Genomic DNA, 21,530 nt, shown 5'->3' with positions numbered 1-21,530 from the left:
AAGATATTAAGACCACACACCATGTTTTAGATTCTTCCTCTTTATATCCAACAAATACAGCAGTCTAGTATTTAGTAACTGGTAACTCAACCTCTATATTCAAACCTCAGTTTAGACTTCCAAGTATTAGCATTTTCTTTCCATCTGAATTATCTGTATTTTCTGTTCCATTTTATGGGCCAGTAGGTGTGTTGGCAAATCAGGAATATAGTTAAGTCTAAAAGTAAATGATTCAGATCCCTCCCCACCCACGCCCCAAAACAAAACCCCTTTTCTTTACTTAACAGAAAGCAAAATTGATTTAATGCACTGCATTCTGATGCTCTCTTAATCCTCATTAAATTAAAAAAGTAAAACCATTAAGATTGGGACTTCCCTGGTGGTACAGTGGTGAAGAATCCATCTTCAAATGCGGAGGACGCCAGTTCGATCCCTGATCGGGGATCGGGGAACTAGGATCCCACATGCCCTGGGGCAACTAAGCCGGCGCGCTCCGCAACTACTGAGCCCGCATGCTCTGGAGCCCGTGCACCACAACTAGAGCGATGCCCATGCGCCTCAACGAAAGATCCCGCATGCCACAACTGAGACCCGTCGCAGGCAAATAAATAAAACACAAACAAACAAAAATTAAGATTAAGAATGAGTAACTTCTAGGCAAAAATGCAAGAGCTAACTAATATTTCATCATACTTTTGTTTATCATAGTTCCTTTTTTATTGAAGGTGAGGAGAAATCCAAGGGGAACAGTTTTACAAGAAAGGTTTGTCCATGGGGATTTACCTTGTTAAGAGCGAAAGACAAGTGGCTTTCCCCCTATAGGAAACCTACTCTTGTTATATATAAATGTATCCTTTGGTACTACAAATGAAGCTGGTAAGAGCATCAGATTACTGCTAGAAAGTTCAGTTATTTGTCATTTTCTTGTTCTCTCTGAGGTTGATTATTTCAAATAATCAACAGGGTTAGTGCTCAAATGATAAAGGTCATCTTCATCACAAAACAGGATACCGAAACTAAGTTCAAGCCTGACCTCACAGGTTTACTTCCAATTCTAACACACGCACACACAGAGAAAAATAAGACAAAATCTTGGTAATTACTTATTCCTGCCACAGTCTCATACTATTAATCAGTAAACAATATATCCTTCCAAAAACTCAGATTAAGAAAATAAGAAGTCATATAATAGCATGACTGCTGGTATTGCTTCTGGTTGCTATGGAATAAAGGGCAGTCCCTTCACATTCTCATTCGTTGGTTCTCTTACTTAAGAGTGCTGCAGCACCTTTAAATCCCAGCCAGGCAAGTCTCAGCTTGTATGACCAATATCAGCTGCCAGTAATATTACTTTTGCTCCTCAAGAGAGTGACCTACAGGAACAAATATTTCAATTTTTATAATTAAAAATTCAATGAATTTTTACAACAATCTTTAGAATGATTAGAATCGTCTTTACCCTCATCAAATTATGACATATTATCACTAACACCCAGCAAGTGGAAATACGAACGATAGGAATTACAAATCTACTATTTTCTTTTAAAAAAAAAAAAAAAAACAAGCAGGTATGGTACTTCCCCTTAATGTACAGCCTATTTAAAATTTTGGAAAAAAAAATTTAATTGCATTTCTATATCATTTTAAAATAAAGCAATTAAATAATGACCTATATACAAAAATTATAGTTGAAAGATGATAAAAATTAAGATATTTATTCAAATATTGAATACAGAATTATAAAACTTTACTTTTTCTAGGAAAAATATGGAGCTCAAACTCTAGATAAAATAAGCAAGTAGAGTGAATACTTACGGCAGCACATTTGCACTGTCCGCCTTTAAGCAAAGGTTTTCACCAGCTATAACGTAAGAACACTGGTCGAGGAGTGAGGAGCCTAGGGCTCAACAGCCCCAGCTCTGATAAATGCTGTATGTCGAAGTCACTTAACCTCCGTTTTTCTTTCACATAAATGGTGGTTGGGGGAGTTAAACAAGATAACCTCCAAAGTCTGTTCCAACTTAAAAATTCTGTTTCTGAAATAAAACGTCCTAATTATGTCTCTACTGGAATCTATATATTTGCGCCATTTGGAAGCATGTTTAACTCTAGCAACAGACCTTTTTACCTCTTTAATCTCTACTCCAGCATCCTGGCTACCCCTTTTGGTCAGCTGTGCAGATCAGGTATAGTAAAGGGGCAGAAAAATATGGCCGTAGAATAGTTAAGTAGAAACAGGGATACAGGCTGAAGTTGGGTCCCTAAGGAAAGAAGACACTCACTATAGGTGGCTTGAGGCTCCAGCTCCAGCTTCAGACTCAAAAGCATAGCTGCCATGCAAACAGGGTCAGGTTCTAAAATACAAGTCAATCCTTTGATAAAGCTTTCCTTCACATGGTGTTCTTCCAAATTAGAACATTAAGTTGTTTGCTATTGGGGAGTTACTCCAATACAGAATAAGTAGAGCAATATAATCTACCCACAAACAAATTAAAAGAATGATGTACAAAATATTAATTCCTTTCACCTCTGGGAGGTATATATCAAGACAGTTGTTTTCCTGCATCCTGCAAACAAGGGCTGCAGCCCTTGTGCTTGATCCCTTTTTTAATGATAGGTCAGATTTCAAGTAGAAGACCCTGGAATTACTAAACAAAAGACTTGACCAACAAATGAGAACAAACTTCCTGATTTGCAAATGCTGTGCTGAGAAGAAACAACATGAAGATCAACCACTCTTAAATACTTTGTTTTAAATATAATGTAAGCACTGTTTCAAGGCTACATTGAGTCTGTTCTTAACATTAGACTTAAATTTTTTCAGAACAATGTAGAACAAAATAGGATTCAATTTTATTTCAGTAAATAAATTATTTCAAATTATATAGCTTTAAGAACAACAGAACGTAATAATCCTTAGGTCTGTGTGATGGACACACGAGGGTTCACTACTATTCTATATTCTTCACTGTTAGTTTTAAAAGTTTTTTAAAAAGAAAGTTTTAAGAATATATACATTTATGGTACACAGTTTTCACTATATATTGGCTTCCCATATGTAAACTGCTTTAGATATCAGGTAAGCTAATCAGATATTCTAATTGAATATATTAACTTTCTATACTAATATATAACTTTGTAACAATAAAATAATTACAAGAAAACTCTGATACAACATCTCAGTTTAATTCTTTTCTATATACAACATTAATAGTGAAATCCCATACAATAATAGTCAAAGGTCCCAGAGCTTTACTGTAAATATTTCAGACAAAAAAAGTAATGTAGTGCCCATAAGAAACTTAAGTATAATCTGTTTCTCAGCTTCCCCTATTCGTTAAAATCAAGGCAAAAAAGTAAATTATTATTCACCCAACAAATCATCTCACCATTCATACTGTGATTTATCTATCTCACCTTATTTTTAATCTTTATTTCAAAATTTTCTAATTTCATCTAACTGCATTTTCAAGGTCTCTTCCTATCCTTTGTTTTTACCCTTGATTCCTAAATATCATCTCCATCATTTCTGCCTTTTAAAATTTGAAATCTTAAAAAATACATCCACATAGCTGAGAATATATAATTTCGTATCAAATACCTAATTTCTCTCTTTTCTTTCAAAATAGTCCTTAAAACCCAATAGAAAGCTGAGCCATTTCAGGATTCCTAAATTAACCAAAATAGTACTGGCACTAAATACACATTGATATAAATCCTTTAATTCCTCATTCAAAAGTAAAGCTAAAAAACAATGATGTACGGCTTCCCTGGTGGCACAATGGTTGAGAGTCCGCCTGCCGATGCAGGGGACACAGGTTCGTGCCCCGGCCCGGGAAGATCCCACATGCCGCGGAGCGGCTAGGCCCATGAGCCATGGCCGCTGCGCTTGCGCGTCCGGAGCCTGAGCCCCGCAACGGGAGAGGCCACGACAGTGAGAGGCCTGCGTACCGCAAAAGAAAAAGAACAATGATGTAATACTACAAGCTTATAGAGTAACATATCCAATTATTTCTTATGTCTCTGCTAGAACGTTTTTGAATACTAGAAATAATGTTATTAATTGTAGTGGTAATATTACTAAGTATGCTTAATATGGCAAACTGAATTTCTTATGTAGACCCTAACATCACCCTTCTTTTTCTCTACACTGTACTAACCATTATTTGTACTCTAATTTTTCCAACTATATGATCCTGCCCCAACTTACCCTCATCTTACCCCATTCCTTCAGATTAAGGTGTTGTTCTAGGCATGCGGTGTCATCTATTAGCATTCTTTCTAAGGTTTGTAAACCAAAGGGTAAGCTGGAGCTTCCGAAGCTCACGGACAATGCATTACACAAGACTGTGCTACAGGATTTAGGAAATTCCAGACAGCCGTGTAAATTAACAAAAATGCAATATCATAGAGAGGTTTATATTATCCAAGAAAGATGCCTTTATTTTAAAGTTTATTAAGGACAGCATGACTGCAGGTGAGTTACATATCAGGATCACTATAATGACCTCCTCCCACAAATGACTTTGATCTTCATCTCCATTCCATGGTCACTGGCATTTCTAACAAGACCAGTAAATACTCAAGTAAATCTAACCCAATCAAAATATTAAAATACATCACCTCCCAATTTCAAAGATAAACCCCACTTACTTCCAAACCATATGGCTCTCAAACCTCTGGTGAAATACAAATCCACATCTATTATACAGCTCCACTCATTCAACATTATTTAAAAGGTTTTAAATTTCAAAACTCGGCAGACTTCTAAAAATAAAAGCATAGATCAAATGTTGATCCAGCAGCACAATATCTTAACCTACGATAATCAGAATTACAATTTTTGCCTTTAATAACTTAATTCAATTTCAGCATTCATGGCCTTTGTTAACTAAAGGTAGCCTCTAAATATCACCTTATAATGTGAGGCACCATTAAAAATCGTTCCCCAAATCACAGGAAGGTCATTCAAAGAACTTAAGTCAAACATTTCCCCTAATTTTCTTTGCCTCAACAAAATAACACTGGAGTAGCTCCTAGATATGTAGAATGTGGAAACCCGTGAGCAAAAGGAGTGTTGACAGAAGTTCTGAAGTACCAATTAAAATGACTTTCTAAAGGTCTATGCACAAACACACACATATACACAAAACACTATATATAAGATAAAATCCATTTTTCTTAATATAAGTACACTCTAAAAATATAAAGTGACTTTTTAAACAAAACATGTTTTGAAATGTCCTTTAGAAGCATGCAATGTGATTATGTTACATGATCGAAACAAAGAATCTAACTTTATCTGGTGCCTATATATCAATATTTCATGCTGGGCTTTCATCGTGGTACATCAAAATATGCATATAGTTAAGATGGTAAAAGTGATTTTCAGATCACTAATATAATATCTTTTCATGTGTTTTTTTTTAATGACCCTTATGCTGACACTTCATTAAAACTCATCTCCAAGATTGTCATCAGATATAACCAGATGTCAATCAGTGAAAGCCTGATGTGACAGATTACACCCTTTGGTTCTTTAAAATGTCAGCCTCAATAGGAATAGGGGAAAAACCTAAGTTCTACTGCAAAAAATATATCCACAAAACAATCCACCCAAAGCAAAATGTAGAGAGGTGGATTTAAAGCATCATTTCTGTTATTTAGCACACAAACTAGGTTTTCTCACTACTGTCGTCTACCTTTCTAAATCTGTGCATGACTAAATCATAATATAGGCTCTTTAAAAGAGAAAGATATTATTGTACACCAATATACTAAGGGATAGATATATACAGATACAGTCAATCTTTAGGAGAAAAGGAAATCACAGAAAAATATGAAGTAATAAAATGCCTATCCTCACAAAAGTGTGTGTACTCTGCATAATACTACAACAGGAAAAGGAAACAGATCTGGAAGACATACTGGATCACCTGAGTCATTTCTGTTTCTCCCCTCCCTATGCCCTGCAATCCCCACCCTAACCTCTACTTCCACCAAAATGTCACAATCCAGGAAAACAAACTGGATAGAGTATGCAATGCACAAGTATTCAACAATGGAAACAGGATATGATTTCTAAATTATCTCCCTCTTCCTGCCCCTCCTCCAGCAACCCTCCCTCACCACCCCCAAAACTAAAGCATGGAAGACAGAAATTTAAGTGACTAGCAATGGGTTTCTAAAATGGTTTTGCACATTAAGATAAACTATGCTGATTGAGACTGAAGAGGGCCAGATGCATTTTTGAGGATGATAGTTTTATACTGAAATGTATAAAGCCATCAATCATTCAGATCTGTACTTCAGAAACTTGAATACTATTCTATCAATAAAAATAGCATTCTAAAATAATTTTAAAAGCAACAATTACAATTAATCTTTCATACACTCCTTATTAAACTGGTAAAAGAGGTGAGGTGAGACAGAGCAGAATATAAGACTTATCTTGAACTAATGCAAAAATACTTCCTTTCACAGCATGCAATCCTCTAAAATCTTGTAAGTGCACTTGTCTAATTAACATTAAAGTACTGAGCAAAATAAGTCAGACAGAGAAAGACAAATACCACAAGATATTGCTTATATGTGGAATCTAAAAACAATGGTACAAATGAACTCATTTACAAAACAGAAATAAAGCCACCACCAATGTAGAAGACAAACTTATGGTTACCAGTGAGGAAAAGGAGGGATTGACATATACACACTACTATATATAAAACAGATAACTAATAACGACCTACTGTATAGCACAGGGAACTCCATTCAATATTCTGTAATGATCTATATGGGAAAAGAATCTAAAAAACGAGTGGATATATGTATAACTGATTCACTCTACAGTATACCTGAAAGTAACACATCATTGTAAATCAACTATACTCCAATAAAATTTTTTTAAGTTATGAAAATGCATACCTCTTGACCAAAAGACACAATTTTTCTGCCACCAAACCTAAGTTTTAAAAATGCTATCCAAGTATAAACAACATTCAGAAAAATGAAAAGCAGCAATTATTGCCAATGAAAAACTACAAAAGAATACTAGTGTGGAAGATGGCAATGCTCCCCACAGCAGGGCCCCAAAGTAGTCCAAAAGCCCTCAAAATCTGCCCGACTCCTTGACAGGATTTTAGCTCTTTTCAAAACTAGCTGAATAGCATGAAGGGAAGAAAAAAGTCAAGGCTTTAATAACTGGGGAAGAAATGTTTAAAAATGAGATCAACAGAAATTAATTTTTCTTGCTTCTAATGAGAGAGAGAGGAGCTCGCAGAGGCCTGGGTTCCTCACCACCCCATCCCGCTTTCTCTGTTAATTTGCCTTTCCACATACTTGGGAAATTATGTCCTGTTTTAAATACCTCATTGGGGAGCAACAGGCAGGAGGAGCCCCAACTGTCAGACACTTGTCTGGCACACAGACATAGAGGAGCTGGCGCAGCAGGAGCTCAAGCTGTGAGACTCAGCTAATTCCTCTGTGGGTGAGAACATCAGGGCACTTGGCCATAGCTCCCTACAGGGGCCACTGAAATGGTGGAAGCTTCTGAGACTGTGACATAGGTATGGCCATTATGCTAGACCCAGGCTCTGGGTTTTCTTTGTTGTTCTTATCAGAAGAAACAATAGGCAAGCAAAATGCCATCAGTGAAGGAAACACCAATTCCAGGCTCCATGTTATTGGCATGTTTCCCTTTTTCCACACCAATCTCACCATGGAATCATAGACTATTAGTGCTGGAAAAGGCTTCAGCGATCACATAGCACTACTGCTTCATTTTACAAATGGAGAAACTGAGACCTAGGAGGTTTAAGTGACTAGCTTAAGGTTTTTCACTTAGTGGCTGACTGAGTACCAGAACAGAAGCTTTTTTTCTCCTCTTTACTCTTCTTTGGCTGGCACTTTTGAAGACCTTTATTTCTTAGCCTAGTCACCCTCTCTCTTTTCTCCTTCCACATCACCTCTCAATTTAGGTCTCCTCTCAGCAACTAATGTACTTTCATTTTCAGGCCAGCTGCCTCACTCTTAGCTTTCCCCGGCTCAGCTCCTATTATCCCTTGCCCATTTTTGCCTAAACAGGAAGACCTCTCGTAATCTTGACCAGGCACTGTAAAGTAAAGGCAAGCAATACTGACTGGGTATTACAGCTTCTAATAAAAGTAGTGAGAAAGAAGAATCCAGGAGTTAAAAGTCAGCAATGGGCAGGCACATGTAACTGCACAAACACAATATTTTGGGACTAGACAAGAGATTTAACCTAAAGTACTCAGCCAGAGGCCAATACATAGCCGGGACTAGGAAGGGAAACTCATGGAGCATAATTATGCTCAGGTTACATCATTAGTGGAACAAGGATATGTATTTGTTCATGAGGGCAGTCAGATGGACAGAAATTGTAAGAAGATAATGGATGATTAAAAACGGTAAGAATGATATATAACCTTACCACCTAATAAGTCACATTTCCTAGCCTTTTTCCAAAAGTTCCCTTTAAAACGTGTGTCAGATTCACAGGATAAAGGAAGCAGAGGAGATGGCTGAGCTGAGAGTCTGCATACTTTTTATGTTGGGACTAATTATCTATAAAAATAATGTAAAAGGAATCATATAATTAATTGAACATTTAACAGGAGTAGGAGGATGGGAGCAGGTAAGATGAGGGAGACAGGCAAAAAGCCTGTACAATACACAATGCTTCAGCAAAAAAGATGACACACGGTATCAGATAAATTTTCAATTGTAATGTATAAACCACATTTCCACTTTGAGGAAGATCGGGCTATTTAGATCACTGGAAAATGAGAAAAACATTTCATTCTTAGTCAAACTGCTTAGACAAATAGAAATATAGCAAATTACTGAATAGTAACTTTAGATATAGCAGTCAACTAAAATGATTCTTTCAACATCTTTAATGCCCTAACAAAGGGAACCAAAGGCGTTATTTTTCCACTATTATTTCATATTATATGTTTTACTGAATAAACATTCTTGAGGTTACTTTATACCTCAAGATTGGGGTTGGCAAATTCTTCTAAAATTACTTATTGCTACAGGTAAACAAATGGTGACCTCACATTTTTCTACTGTTAATAAAATAACGATTCTAAGCAGTGCATATAAATTGGAATAATTCCTTGATGATCTCATCTTTATACAACTATTGTCATTATTATATATTAATGACTGCATTTTGTAAAAAGTTTATAAATAGGGCTCAAAATGTTTTCAAATGAATTCATGTATAATAGATGTGAAAAGGAAAATATCAATTGGACAATGAAATGGACAATGGGAAGTGTTAAGAGTTTATGAAATGTTACATCATTAATTCTCAGTCTGAGATCCCTAGACCAGGAGAGTTATGCAAACATAAAAAGAATCCGTTACAATAAGGCTGCAAAGTAAAACTAAAACACAACTTTGGGCTAGCACCCTATTAATTCAGTGTAATAACAAGACTGGTTATCAAATGATAATCCAAACCTACAGTTGATAGCTTCATGTCTTTTATTTTTTAAAGGGTGGAAGACAGAATAATTATTTAATGAATGTAGATCAGTGGGCAAAATCTTTCAAAACTTAGGACCCATTGGGAAGTAGATGGTCAGATGTGTATTAAAAGGATTCTTAAGGCTTCCCTGGTGGCGCAGTGGTTGAGAGTCCGCCTGCCGATGCAGGGGACACAGGTTCGTGCCTGGGTCCGGGAGGATCCCACATGCCGCGGAGCGGCTAGGCCCGTGAGCCATGGCCGCTGAGCCTGCGTGTCCGGAGCCTGGTCTCCGCAACGGGAGAGGCCACAACAGGGAGAGGCCCGCGTACCGCAAAAAACAAACAAACAAACAAACAAAAAAGGATTCTTAGATAGCAAAAAAATTAAACTGGGTTCCCTAAGAACCAACATGTATTGAGCATGTATTCCATGTCAAATACTGAGCAAAGCACATTACATGAATTAGCTCCTTTACTCTTCACAAAATTCCATAAGGCAGATTAAGGCTGATCTATTTTTCAGATGAGAAAACTGAGGCTAAATGAAGCTAAACAACCTGTCCAAGGTTCCATAGCTAATAAGATTATCTGAAATCTGAGTCCAAAACCTGTGTTTTTAACCAATATACTTATCCTCAATATACTTAAAAAACAAAACACATACCTATTTGATACTCTAAATACATTCCAATTTTTTAACTCATTCATTTTCATTAAATACATCTTGTAGTTTGATGTGATACATAAAATGTCAAATATAAAGGTTTTGAAACAATGTCATATACTTTAAATTCTTAGTGGCATAAATTAGTTTATGTTAATGAATTGGTAGGATCACATTTTTAAGGAAAAATGCCTAACCTATTTTAGCAAGACTAATACTTAAAAATATTATTATTCTCTACTGATGTTTTGGATTCTTTGTGGCATGTCTTACAAAGGTACTTTTAAAAAATATATTTTGCTGATTGTACTTAAATGTGGGACGACAGTATATATAAATCCATTATCTAGAGGGAAAAAAGTTTATTTGATATAACTATATCTTTCTAAGCTTACTTGAGGCAGATACTGACTACCACTCCTTCAGTATTTGTCTTTTAGAGTATACATGTACTGCTGAGGAAGTAAAGTCAATGATGCAAGAAGAACCCAAAAGAGTGAATTCAATAGTTCTCCTAAAATAAAAAACTCCATGAACAAATATTCAGATACAGAAAGCAATATATGATCCCTTCCAGTTTAGAAGTATAAGGCACAGAGGAAAGTGGAGAATCTAAAACTTTTCAGTTAATAAAGCCAAGTTAAATATTCAAACCAGACTATTCTAACAGCATGAAGTGGGGACCAAATTCTCCAATTTCTGTTATTATTGTTGTTGACTTAATTAGCCTGATAACTATTATTACCATTTATACTTTTGAGAGAGTTTTAGATTATACCATAAAAAGCATACCACTAATTATGCCATATATAAATTTTGTAAGTATATACAATATACTGATATGTGCAACAATGCCAAATTTATGGAGTACAAAGCCATACTGCCAAAACAGTATGATTTTCAAGTTAAACTAAATTTTTTAGATACAGATTAAAATATCTGCATAAGAAGATGATAAATGTATATGCCTACAGGATGAATGCTGATATTCAGATTATGCCAAAGATATCTATCTTGATATTGTTTTATGCTGTGCTAATATATATTAGTACATAGAAAGATAGGCTTTGATGAAAAGCTGCCAATTAAGACAGTATAGTAAATTGAAACTCCATAGAAATAAGGCTATTATATGCTTGAATGCATATGTAATTAAATTTTTTTTCTTTAAATAAAAGTTCTAATCAGTTCACATTCTTAGTGATAATAATCTCTTGTTGCAAACTGCACAGCACCCTCTGGTGCATCTGTTGTAAGATGTATAAAATTTCCACCTAAAAAGGATAGAATCCGAGTAAAAATGAACCTTAGAAATCAATAGTTTGATACTCTTTTATTTACTCCAGTACATATTTTTAAACATTAATGCTTGAAAACGATTTTCACTTAAAAACAGCACTAAAAACTTTATAGTAAAAATTGAAGTACATAAGGAAAATGTTTTCATTTGAAAATATTTAAAATAACTAACAAAAATAACACTGGTTCTCAACATTTATCATTTAAATTAAAATAATGCTGCCCCCCCCAAAAGTTCAAGTATGGGATGGCCAAAGTTAACTTGTCATGTTAACCAAATTTCACTTTATTCAAATCTGCCTTGGCTTTTTGCTTCAGATAAATTGACTAATTGTGTAAAGTGCTCCTGAGTACTTTTCTGGATTCAAAGGGAATTTATCATTGCTTTAAAGAATTTGAAGTGTTTTCTGAAAGGATGTGCAACTTACACAGCTCAAAACTAGAATTATATGCAAAAATAAAAGTTATGCTAATTAAATTAGGAATCAATTTGAATAGTTCAAAACCTTTACTTAAAAAAAAAAAAAACACTCTTCCTAGGAAAATAATTAACTCCAAAAGTATATTTTACTAAGGACAAAAGCAAAGGATGCCACCTGCTTTAGACAGCCCTTTTGTGAACGGTGGAAGTCCCAACACAATGCACTAGAAATGAAAGTGACACCTGTTTAAAGCAGCCATCTGTCCCTAACAAAGCTAGATTTAGTTAAATACGGTTAATCTTGGATTTCCAAAATATGGGAACACTATGCACCTGTGAACAGAGAGGAATTTAAAATCTGTTTTGCAGCAGCCACTGGGAAGCCATACCAACGAGTTAAAAGCAAAGGATTCCATTAGGGAAACTAAGTGTTTATTTTTAAAGTAACTAGAAGTAGAGGATTTTTAGCCTAATGCTCAGCATTGAAAACAAAGCAAGCAAAAAAAATAGCAGACTTTTCATAATTTAAAGGTTTATGTCTTCCAAGACTCTTTTGTAATTTGAAAGCCTCCTTGTTTGGTATTCTCATTTCTAGTAAAACAGGCTCACTAGAGATAAAAAAAAAAAAAAGTAACATTCCGACTACACTGTTCAGAAAAAAACTTTTTTAACTCTTCCTACATATCTGATGCTATATCTTCTCTTTTAAACACACACACACACATACTATAAAATCTGAGACACAACGATCATACTCCACCTACTGATTTCTTCAGTTGACAGTTTAGAGGAAAGCACATAAAACATCAACTTTCTCAAGAAAAATGGAACATGTTACCACAAAGTAACACATATCATCCTTTAAATAATAGATTAAATCTATCCTGATTTTACAACTCATTTTTAATTGCTAATTTTTTAATGGTAATTTTTTTACTATTAAATTTGTTTCTGATTTTAAAATTGTTTTGTTTAGCATCGAAGTATATTAAATTTATAAACTATAAATTTTTTATTTCAGTACTTATAAACTATAAACCTTTTATTTGAGTACCTAAGTAGAGTACAAGACTATCTGAATACTATTTGAATAATATACTATTTCTTAAATTAGGCATAACTACCCCATATAATGAAAATATTGTGGAGTAATTCATTTTAGAAATGCATTTTAGTTTACTGTTATACATTTAAATGTACTACATAAATATGCCTATATACCATTTAATGCAATTCATAGGCACAATAATATAAAAAGATTGAGATAGGCATTATGACATACAGTGAATCACAGATATTCAGCAATTCAAAACAAGTTACAAGTAACTCCTATTTCATAATTTTAGTTTTAAAGTTTGGACACTTTTCCGAGTTCGTTTTTCAGTCTAAAAACAAACACGAGAGAATACAAATACATAATATAGTCCCTCCTAGGAAAAATATCTCAGAAAAAAATTGTTACTAAGCATTTATCAGTGTGTTAAATTTTTAAATTTATCATTTGTTAGTATTCCTGGCTATTATTTACTAATCCGTATAAATAATGTTGACACACTTGAATCCAAAGCATGTCTAGCAGCAACTTTCATATCACATATGTGCTTTTAAAAATGAATAGATAACAGAATTCAATTTAAGTTCTGCTCTCAAATCACCTTGTGAATGAAAATCTGAATTATAGAAAACCTGAGATAGTCGTAATGAGTGAAATGCCTGAAAAAAATTCTTGGACACTGAAAGTAAAAATATTAAACCATAAAATTATAGCATATAAGCTACTCGACTGAAAATGGATTATGTAAATGGCATAAGGTCTGAAACTGTCTCAAGACAGCAAAACTCCTATTAACTTCAAGAGAGTTTATAGGACCCAGGAACTTCACCATCCAAAAGTGTTCAGGCATTTGACACTCATCTGAACAAAAAAAAAAAAATACAGGTTAGTATTAGAGATTTGCAAGAAACCCAGGTTGGGGAGGGGGGAGGGTAAATATAAATAAATTTGAGTGCTCTGAGAAAGATTTCTTTCAGAACAAACATCACTCTCATTTAAAATAGCAATCACAAGGAAATGGATTTTAAAAAAGAAAAGATATTTTTAAAACCTAACTCTTATTTTACAAAATATTAGCCTTAATAGCATTACAATTACCCAACCTGCTCATTTACTGACATTCTGAAGAATAATTAATACTGTCATATTATTCACAGGCTGCTCTGTCAGGTAAATCAATATATGTTTGCTGTTAGAAAGAAGACTATTTAAATAAGCATTTAAAAATTCCAAATTGGAAACTTCAATTTGTGCGAATATAATAGTACATTATATTTGTTTTAGCACACATTCATTATCAAAACTCTTTACTGATAATTAATTAAACATTACACTGAAAAATGAACAAATTTACAGGATCTGTAAAACTGGGTTACCTCTAAGAGCCTATAACTTGAGGACTGATAAGTATTCAAATCTACAGAGAAAAATACAGTTTTGAAGGAAAGACCTAAAAAGGAAAGAGTTCTCTCTTTTCAGCAGGTTTAAGTCACTGTCCAAAGAAAACCAAAAAATAAATTTAAAAGACTATGTTAAGAACACATATGCCTAGATCTTAACCACAAAGAAAGTGAAATATACACACGTTTCAAGTTGAGAAGCTTCATACATTCTTTATGAACAACTTGACTTCAATTTCAACTCTCAAAGGAAAAGGAACAGAGAAGATTTAAAAAAAAAACTCTTTAAAGTACCATAACTGTCACAAATAACACTGTAAACTGAGTTCTCACAAAGCTTCCTTATGTCCTTTCCCTGTCTGTCACACACAGAGTCTCATAACCACAATGAAAATTGTTAACACTCCACTGTGGGGAAGGAGGTTCATCAAAGTGAAATGGAACCTCAGTCGTACCCCTCCCATCTCCACATGAAGGATAAAGCACTGTCAATAACTACTAACCCAAGTATCACAGATGCCCTGCATCCGGTTTAAATCACACACACACACACACACACACACACACACACACACACTCCGAGAAAGAGAGAGGAGAGAGACTTTTTTTAAAAAGATCTTTTTCCCAATGCAGCAAAGAACCCAGCGAAGAGGCCCCTTGGTTTCAGTGTGTGTGCAACGGGTGTGGGGGGAGAAGAAAGAGGGGGAGGGAAGAGTGCTGAATGGATATTAAGATTGTTTGCAGCACAAAGAAAACACAGTTTTAAAAGAGAAAAAAGAAAACCATGCAGCTGATGATGGTAAAAGAAGAGCAGCTCATTAAGCACAAGGCAAAGAGGGGTAAAAATGAAGGCAAGAGGCAGTGGGAAAAGTTCACCGATGTACGAGGATAAAAATAACAAAACCCATAACAAGGCCCCACAAGTGAACAACAACAACAAAACACCACCTCGTGGGTCCCCCCTTGCACACTCTTGTCTATTTCGGTTTTGAAAGAAACAGGAACCAAGCAGCTTTGAAAAAGAAGAAAATTGAAAGAAAGAAGGAAAGAAAGAAAGAAAGAAAAAAAAACACCTTATCTCTTCACCTGACCCTCCTCCTCAGACCCAAACCTAAGGGAGCGCTCCACCGTCCGCAACGCAAAACTGTGGCTCCGTCTCCCGCTCGGCTCGCAGCCCCCCGAGCTCCCGCTCCATCCCTGAAGCGCGGCCGCGGAGGGCCGGGGCCGGCGGGCGAGCGGCGCGGCGCCCACACCCCCGACCCAGCCGCAGCGCGCACGGTCCATTGTAAACAAGCCCGGGGGACGGAACCCCTCGGCAGCGGCGCCACAGCTGCAGCCCCGGTGTCAGGAGTGAGACCCCCGCACAGCCACACTCGGCTCGCACACACGGACACACACACACGCACGGACACACGCGTTCACACGCATCCACACGCTCCCACACACATGTAGAGACCGAAGAATATTCACCTTGGCTGTGGATTATTGTGGTGTTGTTGGTGGGTGATGGAGATGGTGGTGGTGGGGAGGAGGAGGAGGAGGAAGAGGAGGAGGAGGAGGAGAGGAGTAGTTGTTGTTGATGGGTAACAGTCGCCAGGACTACGGTGACTATGGCGCTTGATTCACAAGGCAACGGTTGCTATAACTCACAAAAGAGAGAGAGAGGGAGAGAGAGAGGGAGCGAGAGAGAGAGAGGGAGACACTCACACGGGGAGGGGTGGGGGAGGGAAGAGGGGAGGAGGCGGGCCCGGCTAGCGGCCGGAAGGGGCGGGCTCAGTGCCGTGACTGACAGCCCCCGAACCGGGTTGGGCTGGGCGTGAGACCGGGGTTCCGAGGAAGGGTTCCGAAGAGACGCGCTAAGTTTGGCAGGGGCTGAGGTCACCCCAGGGTCCCCTCGGAGGTACGGTACTACACGCCCTGCGCCCTGGCGAGGCTGGAGGACGAATTTAGGGCCGTGGTGCGAGGTATGCTTTCTGTGAAACGACAGCTGCCAGTCGCAGCAACCAGCTTAGTACCCAAAAGCCTCAGAGCCGGGAGAGGGTAACAGCTAACCCATGAGAGGGGGGTGTCGAGGGCGATTCCAGACACCTTGTGTAAACGACCAGCTACAGCTGAGGAAGAATCCACTTTGAAGAGTGGCTCCGCCTCCGAAGGAAACGTCATTTCCAGGGCGGGGCGGGCGGAGGGTCCCGGATGTTTCGCTGCGCTCTCTCTCACTCTCTTTTTTTTTTTCTTTTTTCCTTTTCCCCTTGCCCCCGCCCCCCACCCACTCCGTTTCTGAGGTGCCGGCGGTGTTCCCGGTCGTAGTCGTCTGTTGGCTTCTAGCATGCCGAGACGCTTCATGGCGGCGGTGAACGTGCTGGATTGGACGGTCCGCGCCGCCTTTGCGCTCCTGCTTTCCGCGTCCCGGCCCGCTCCCGCCTCCTGACGCCGCGATTCGGAGGCGGGCGGGCGGCGGGGTGTGAGCGTGCTGCTTCCGCCGCCATCTTAGAGCAGGCGAGCGCGGGGCGCGTACGGGCAGCGCGCAGGCCTCCCGCGGTCCCGCTGCGGCGTGGCGCGCACCGGGAAGGTCCGAGCTTGTTCGGCCCTCACTCCGGAGAGAAGAGGCGATGTCCTGACTCCCTATCTACAGAGAGGGGAGTAAGCGCTACTAAGGAGCAAGAAATCGCCCTCTCCGGGGACTCGAAAACGCATGGCGGTCCCCCTCCGGGGAAGGCGTTGGGAGGTGGGGTAACTTCTCTCTGACATAGCACCCAGTTCGTTCCTAGTTCCCGTCATCTTCAGCCCTCGCGTGAAGTGCTCGTCCCTATTTAAAGTTGACGAAACCAGAATGTGAGCTCACCCCTGTGTCCTATTACTTGCCTCGTCGTGGTCCCCGGTTACCTAACAACCTGCTGTATCTGAGGGTCTTGCTGCTTCCGGGTGTTTTGAGATAGACGAATGGGTTAACGTTGGTGATGGATGTTGTTAGCACACAACTGGCTATCGAGAAAACCCGTTGGTATCGAATAGCCTCTAATGCCTCACGGTTCAAACATACTCGCCCAATTCTCTGCAGATCTGAGTCCTGCAGGAACATGCCCCCAGGCCCTGTCAATATCCCGAACCAACACACGCAGCTAAGCTGCTTATCCGGGACAATAACTTGGATATTAGAGCATTAGGAAATCAGTTCTCCTCTTGAGGCTTAATTTTTGCACCTGCAAAATAGAGGTTTGGGGCTTGCTGAAATAAGAATAGCCACTGTTCCTGAGGTCTTTTACTGCCCCAGACATTGTGCTTAGTGTTTTACGTAACATTATCTCATTTAATCCTCACGACACCACTGTTAGATACATAATACTCTCATTTTGGAGAAGGCACAGAGTCTTAAACGTCAGTGGTTTTATTTTACGGCTCTGTATCATGGAGTATTAGAGAGGTATTTTAGAAACCAGCTAGTTAAACAATAGATTTCAAGAAAGCAATGTGGTCTTTGGTAATCTCATAATGAGTTTTAGAGGTTCTTATAATAGTGTGTTACAATGTAATAGTGAACAGTGTGGAGCACAGTTCTAAAACGGGAAAGGTTTCATGGCGCACTATGGTAGTAGGCCCTTCCAGTCCGAGACAGATGACAGTGTGGTGACCAACTGCAGTTAAAACTCTTAGAATAATAGTTTCCACATACACATGGGAAATAAAGTATGCATTCCAGCTGCATAAAAACGTAGTCATTATGAATATTCATTTAATTACATTTACAGATAAAGCCCTTTATTCTTGGGCTTCCCTGGTGGCTCAGTGGTTGAGAGTCCGCCTGCCGATGCAGGGGACACGGGTTCGTGCCCTGGTCCGAGAGGATCCCACGTGCCGCGGAGCGGCTGGGCCCGTGAGCCATGGCTGCTGAGCCTGCGCGTCCGGAGCCTGTGCTCCGCAACGGGAGAGGCCACAACAGTGAGAGGCCCGCGTAATGCAAAAAAAAAAAAAAAAAGTCCTCTATTCCTGTAATGGTGTGCGGGGCTGTTTGCTCACACTACACAGCTCTGAATAGCTTTGCTTTTTTAGTTCTATTGTCTGTTATAGTTTGCCCATCCCTTCCCTCACTGTCAGCTGTTGCTTCTTACTGCTGTTAGTGAGCATAGCTCTATTATCCTCCCCACCCTTTTAATTTACTGTTTATAATCTGCAGGCAAGAAAACCACACAATGAAAAGCTGTATCTCAAGAGTCCTTTGAGGAACTCTCATTTAGAAAAAGTGCATGACCTTTGTGCGAGGACATTGTAACATCGGTTTGAAGCTGCTTAGAGACTTTTTTTTTACCTACGTCCTCATTTGGCCTTTTTCTGAGTTAGTTATAAATAAGTATTTTAAGTGAGTTCTTTAAAAGTTAGGATTTAGAATATTTCTCCGTTTTAGAATAATTGATAGTATTCTAATCATAGTGAGGTTACTATAATATGAATTTTTCAATGTTACCATCACACCGAATCAAATAACCAAGCTATCAATTCAAGCTGTAGATTTGGAAACACGATTATATATGCATGTTTTGTGTTATAACTAGTTATGAAAGGTCCCAGAAATCCCTTTGCCTATAGTCATTTTTGATAGGATCTCCGTTGTGGTCATTTACAATTGCATCTTCACATATATGTACATATATTTCAGAAATAAATTATTTGTTAAGTCACAGAAAAGACCCAGCAGTGTGTCTAACATTTTATCACCTGTTACAATGATAACACACTGGACTCAAAAAGTGCCTAACCAAAAAATATCTTACATTGCTTGACAAATTCAATAAACTGCCAATGCAATTATTATTTGTCCAGTATCTAAAATGGGCCAGACATACTTCGTGTCTGTAAAATGCTCACAGTCAATATCTGTGAATTTAAAATGCTGTGTCCTTTGAACTTGGATTGTTTTTGCTCTCAGCTTCGAGTGAATGGCAGAGACATCGATTAACACATTTGTATCTGAACCACTTGAAAAATAGGAAGCCCTGATTATGTGTGGATTATATACTTTATAAATTACTTTAGTACATTCTCAAGGGTAAATTTCCTCTTCAATATTATCTCTTAGGTTATTTCCTCCTATTGATATCTACTGCATAATCAAGAACTAATACATTGCTTTAACATTAATGCTTATAAAAGGAAAAGCTGCGTACAAAAAGATAAAATACTGTTACGTGATAGGTTTACTTCCAAAAAATTGTATGTATGAGAGATTTAAAAATTAATGAATTGGGACTTGCCTGGTGGCGCACTGGTTAAGAATCCGCCTGACAGTGCAAAGGACACGGGTTCAAGCCCTGGTCCGGGAAGATCCCACATGCTACGGAGCAACTAAGCCCGTGTGCCACAACTACTGAGCCTGCACTCTAGAGTCTGTGAGCCACAACTACTGAAGCCCACGCGCCTAGAGCCCATGCTCCGCAACAAGAGAAGCCACCGCAATGAGGAGCCTGCACACCGCAACAAAGAGTAGCCCCCGCTCGCCAAAACTAGAGAAAACCCGTGCGCAACAACGAAGACCCAAAGCAGCCTAAATAAATAAATAAATTTATTTGTTAAAAAATAATGAATTGGGCTGTGGCAGCTTACCACTGAATTTGTGGTGAATCCTTTTATAAAGCAGAAATCACACCTGTTTAAAATTTTTTCATTTGATTATAATGTCTGATTTTATTCAATTGAGACACCTAGAGTCTTAGTTCTCATATGGAAATGAATTGTTTCATTTCAGCCAATATTTATTGAATATTTATGATATGTATAGCACTGGGAAATTAGACTACTGGATTACTAGTTGCCTTTACTATCAGTAGATCTGAAGTTCTGTGGCTATATGATAATAATAATAATAGAGGGTGATAGAGGCCAAAGTAATTCAAAACTACATAATTTGCCACTATTCTCTGGAGCACTCCGAACTCTACCCATTCCCACCCAAAGTACATTTTGGTTTTGAAAATATTGCGTTATTTTTTTTTTCTGGTAGATTTATCTTTCTAATTGTGTTTTCTTTAAGTAATACAAACCAACTGTTTACTCAGCAGTCCTGGGAGATGTCTATCCTTATATATAACCAGGAATTTAATTTTCACCCCAGCAATGAAAGATGATAATAGAATCATAAGTAGACTATCTTTTCTCAAGATCAAAATATCTTTTGATATACACATACAGCTTTTTCACTTCACTTAATGCAGAATCTCAATACAATATTTGCAGCATTAAAATCAATTGGAAACAACCCAGATAGCTATCAGTAGGAAGATGGAAACACAAATTGTGATACATTCATGCAATGGAATACTATTAGACAATTAAAAGGAACTGACTAATGATACACATGGATGCATCTCAAAAACATGTTCAGCAAAAGAAGCCAGGTACAAAGAGTATATACTGTATGAATCCATTTATGTAAAGTCCAAAAACAAAAAACTAAACTGTATTTAGTGTTTCCCTATGATGCCTGGGGCAATGATGTGGGATTTAATGGAAAGGAGCTTGAAGGAACTATCTAGAGTGATGGAAATGTTCTGCACTGTCCAACTTGGTAGCCACTAGCTAAAAATTAAAATCTAATTGTAAATTAAAATTAAATGAAATTTAAAATTCAGGTCTGTAGTCACAGTAGTTACATTTTAAGTGCTCCGTAGCCACATGCGGCTAGTGGCCACCAAATGAGACAGTGCAGATACAGACCATTTTTATTATTGCAGAAGTTCTACTAGAAAGTGCTATTCTAGATCTTGTTTTAGGTAGTAAAGTGTATTAAAGTTGTCAAAATCGTAATACAATGCACATTATATCTATGCGTTATATGTCAATAATACTTGTCCCCAAGCCCCAGAAAACACTAATAGAAGTATTTATTGCTGTATTACATATGTAATTAACCACTTTTTCCTTAATATTTTTATTCAACACTACAGAGAAAAGGACAAACAATAGGTAGTAAAATTATCCTTGGCAAATTTTCAAATATGTATTATGTGTGACTGAACAGTAGATAATGTTGGTTTGCTGCTCACAGAAATGAGTTCTGCCACTTTATCATCTATAATACAATTAGAAACCAAAGGAATTGCTTTTGAAGGCTTAAAGTCAAGTCTAGATGATTAAAGAGAACTTTTTTCTATTTCCGTATTGAAGTTGCAGTAGCTTAAACATAGTGGAGATCATATAACCTTCTTC

At 37.7% G+C, this 21,530-nt stretch overlaps 1 protein-coding gene across 6 annotated transcripts in view; it reads right to left on the bottom strand.

Annotated features, from left to right (window-relative positions):
* The window catches only part of RFX3 (regulatory factor X3), a 294,590-nt gene extending 278,547 nt beyond the window's left edge, over positions 1-16,043 (bottom strand). For 2 of the 6 annotated variants that reach the window (XM_059071874.2, XM_067040152.1), the window contains exons 1-2: positions 15,804-16,043; positions 14,519-14,576 (exon numbers count right to left, since the gene is read on the bottom strand). In XM_059071874.2, coding sequence (XP_058927857.1) covers positions 14,519-14,540 — 22 coding nt within the window. In that variant the 5' untranslated portion in view covers positions 14,541-14,576; positions 15,804-16,043. Of the gene's footprint in view, positions 1-14,518; positions 14,577-15,406; positions 15,560-15,803 lie in introns of those variants that run through there. The other 4 variants (XM_067040150.1, XM_059071886.2, XM_059071890.2 and 1 more) reach the window with 3 other exon arrangements.
* Positions 16,044-21,530: the final 5,487 nt, after the last annotated feature.

This window comes from Kogia breviceps, chromosome 8, assembly GCF_026419965.1.
Source record: "Kogia breviceps isolate mKogBre1 chromosome 8, mKogBre1 haplotype 1, whole genome shotgun sequence".
NCBI lineage: Eukaryota > Metazoa > Chordata > Mammalia > Artiodactyla > Physeteridae > Kogia > Kogia breviceps.
This window is presented reverse-complemented; position numbering and strand designations above follow the sequence as displayed.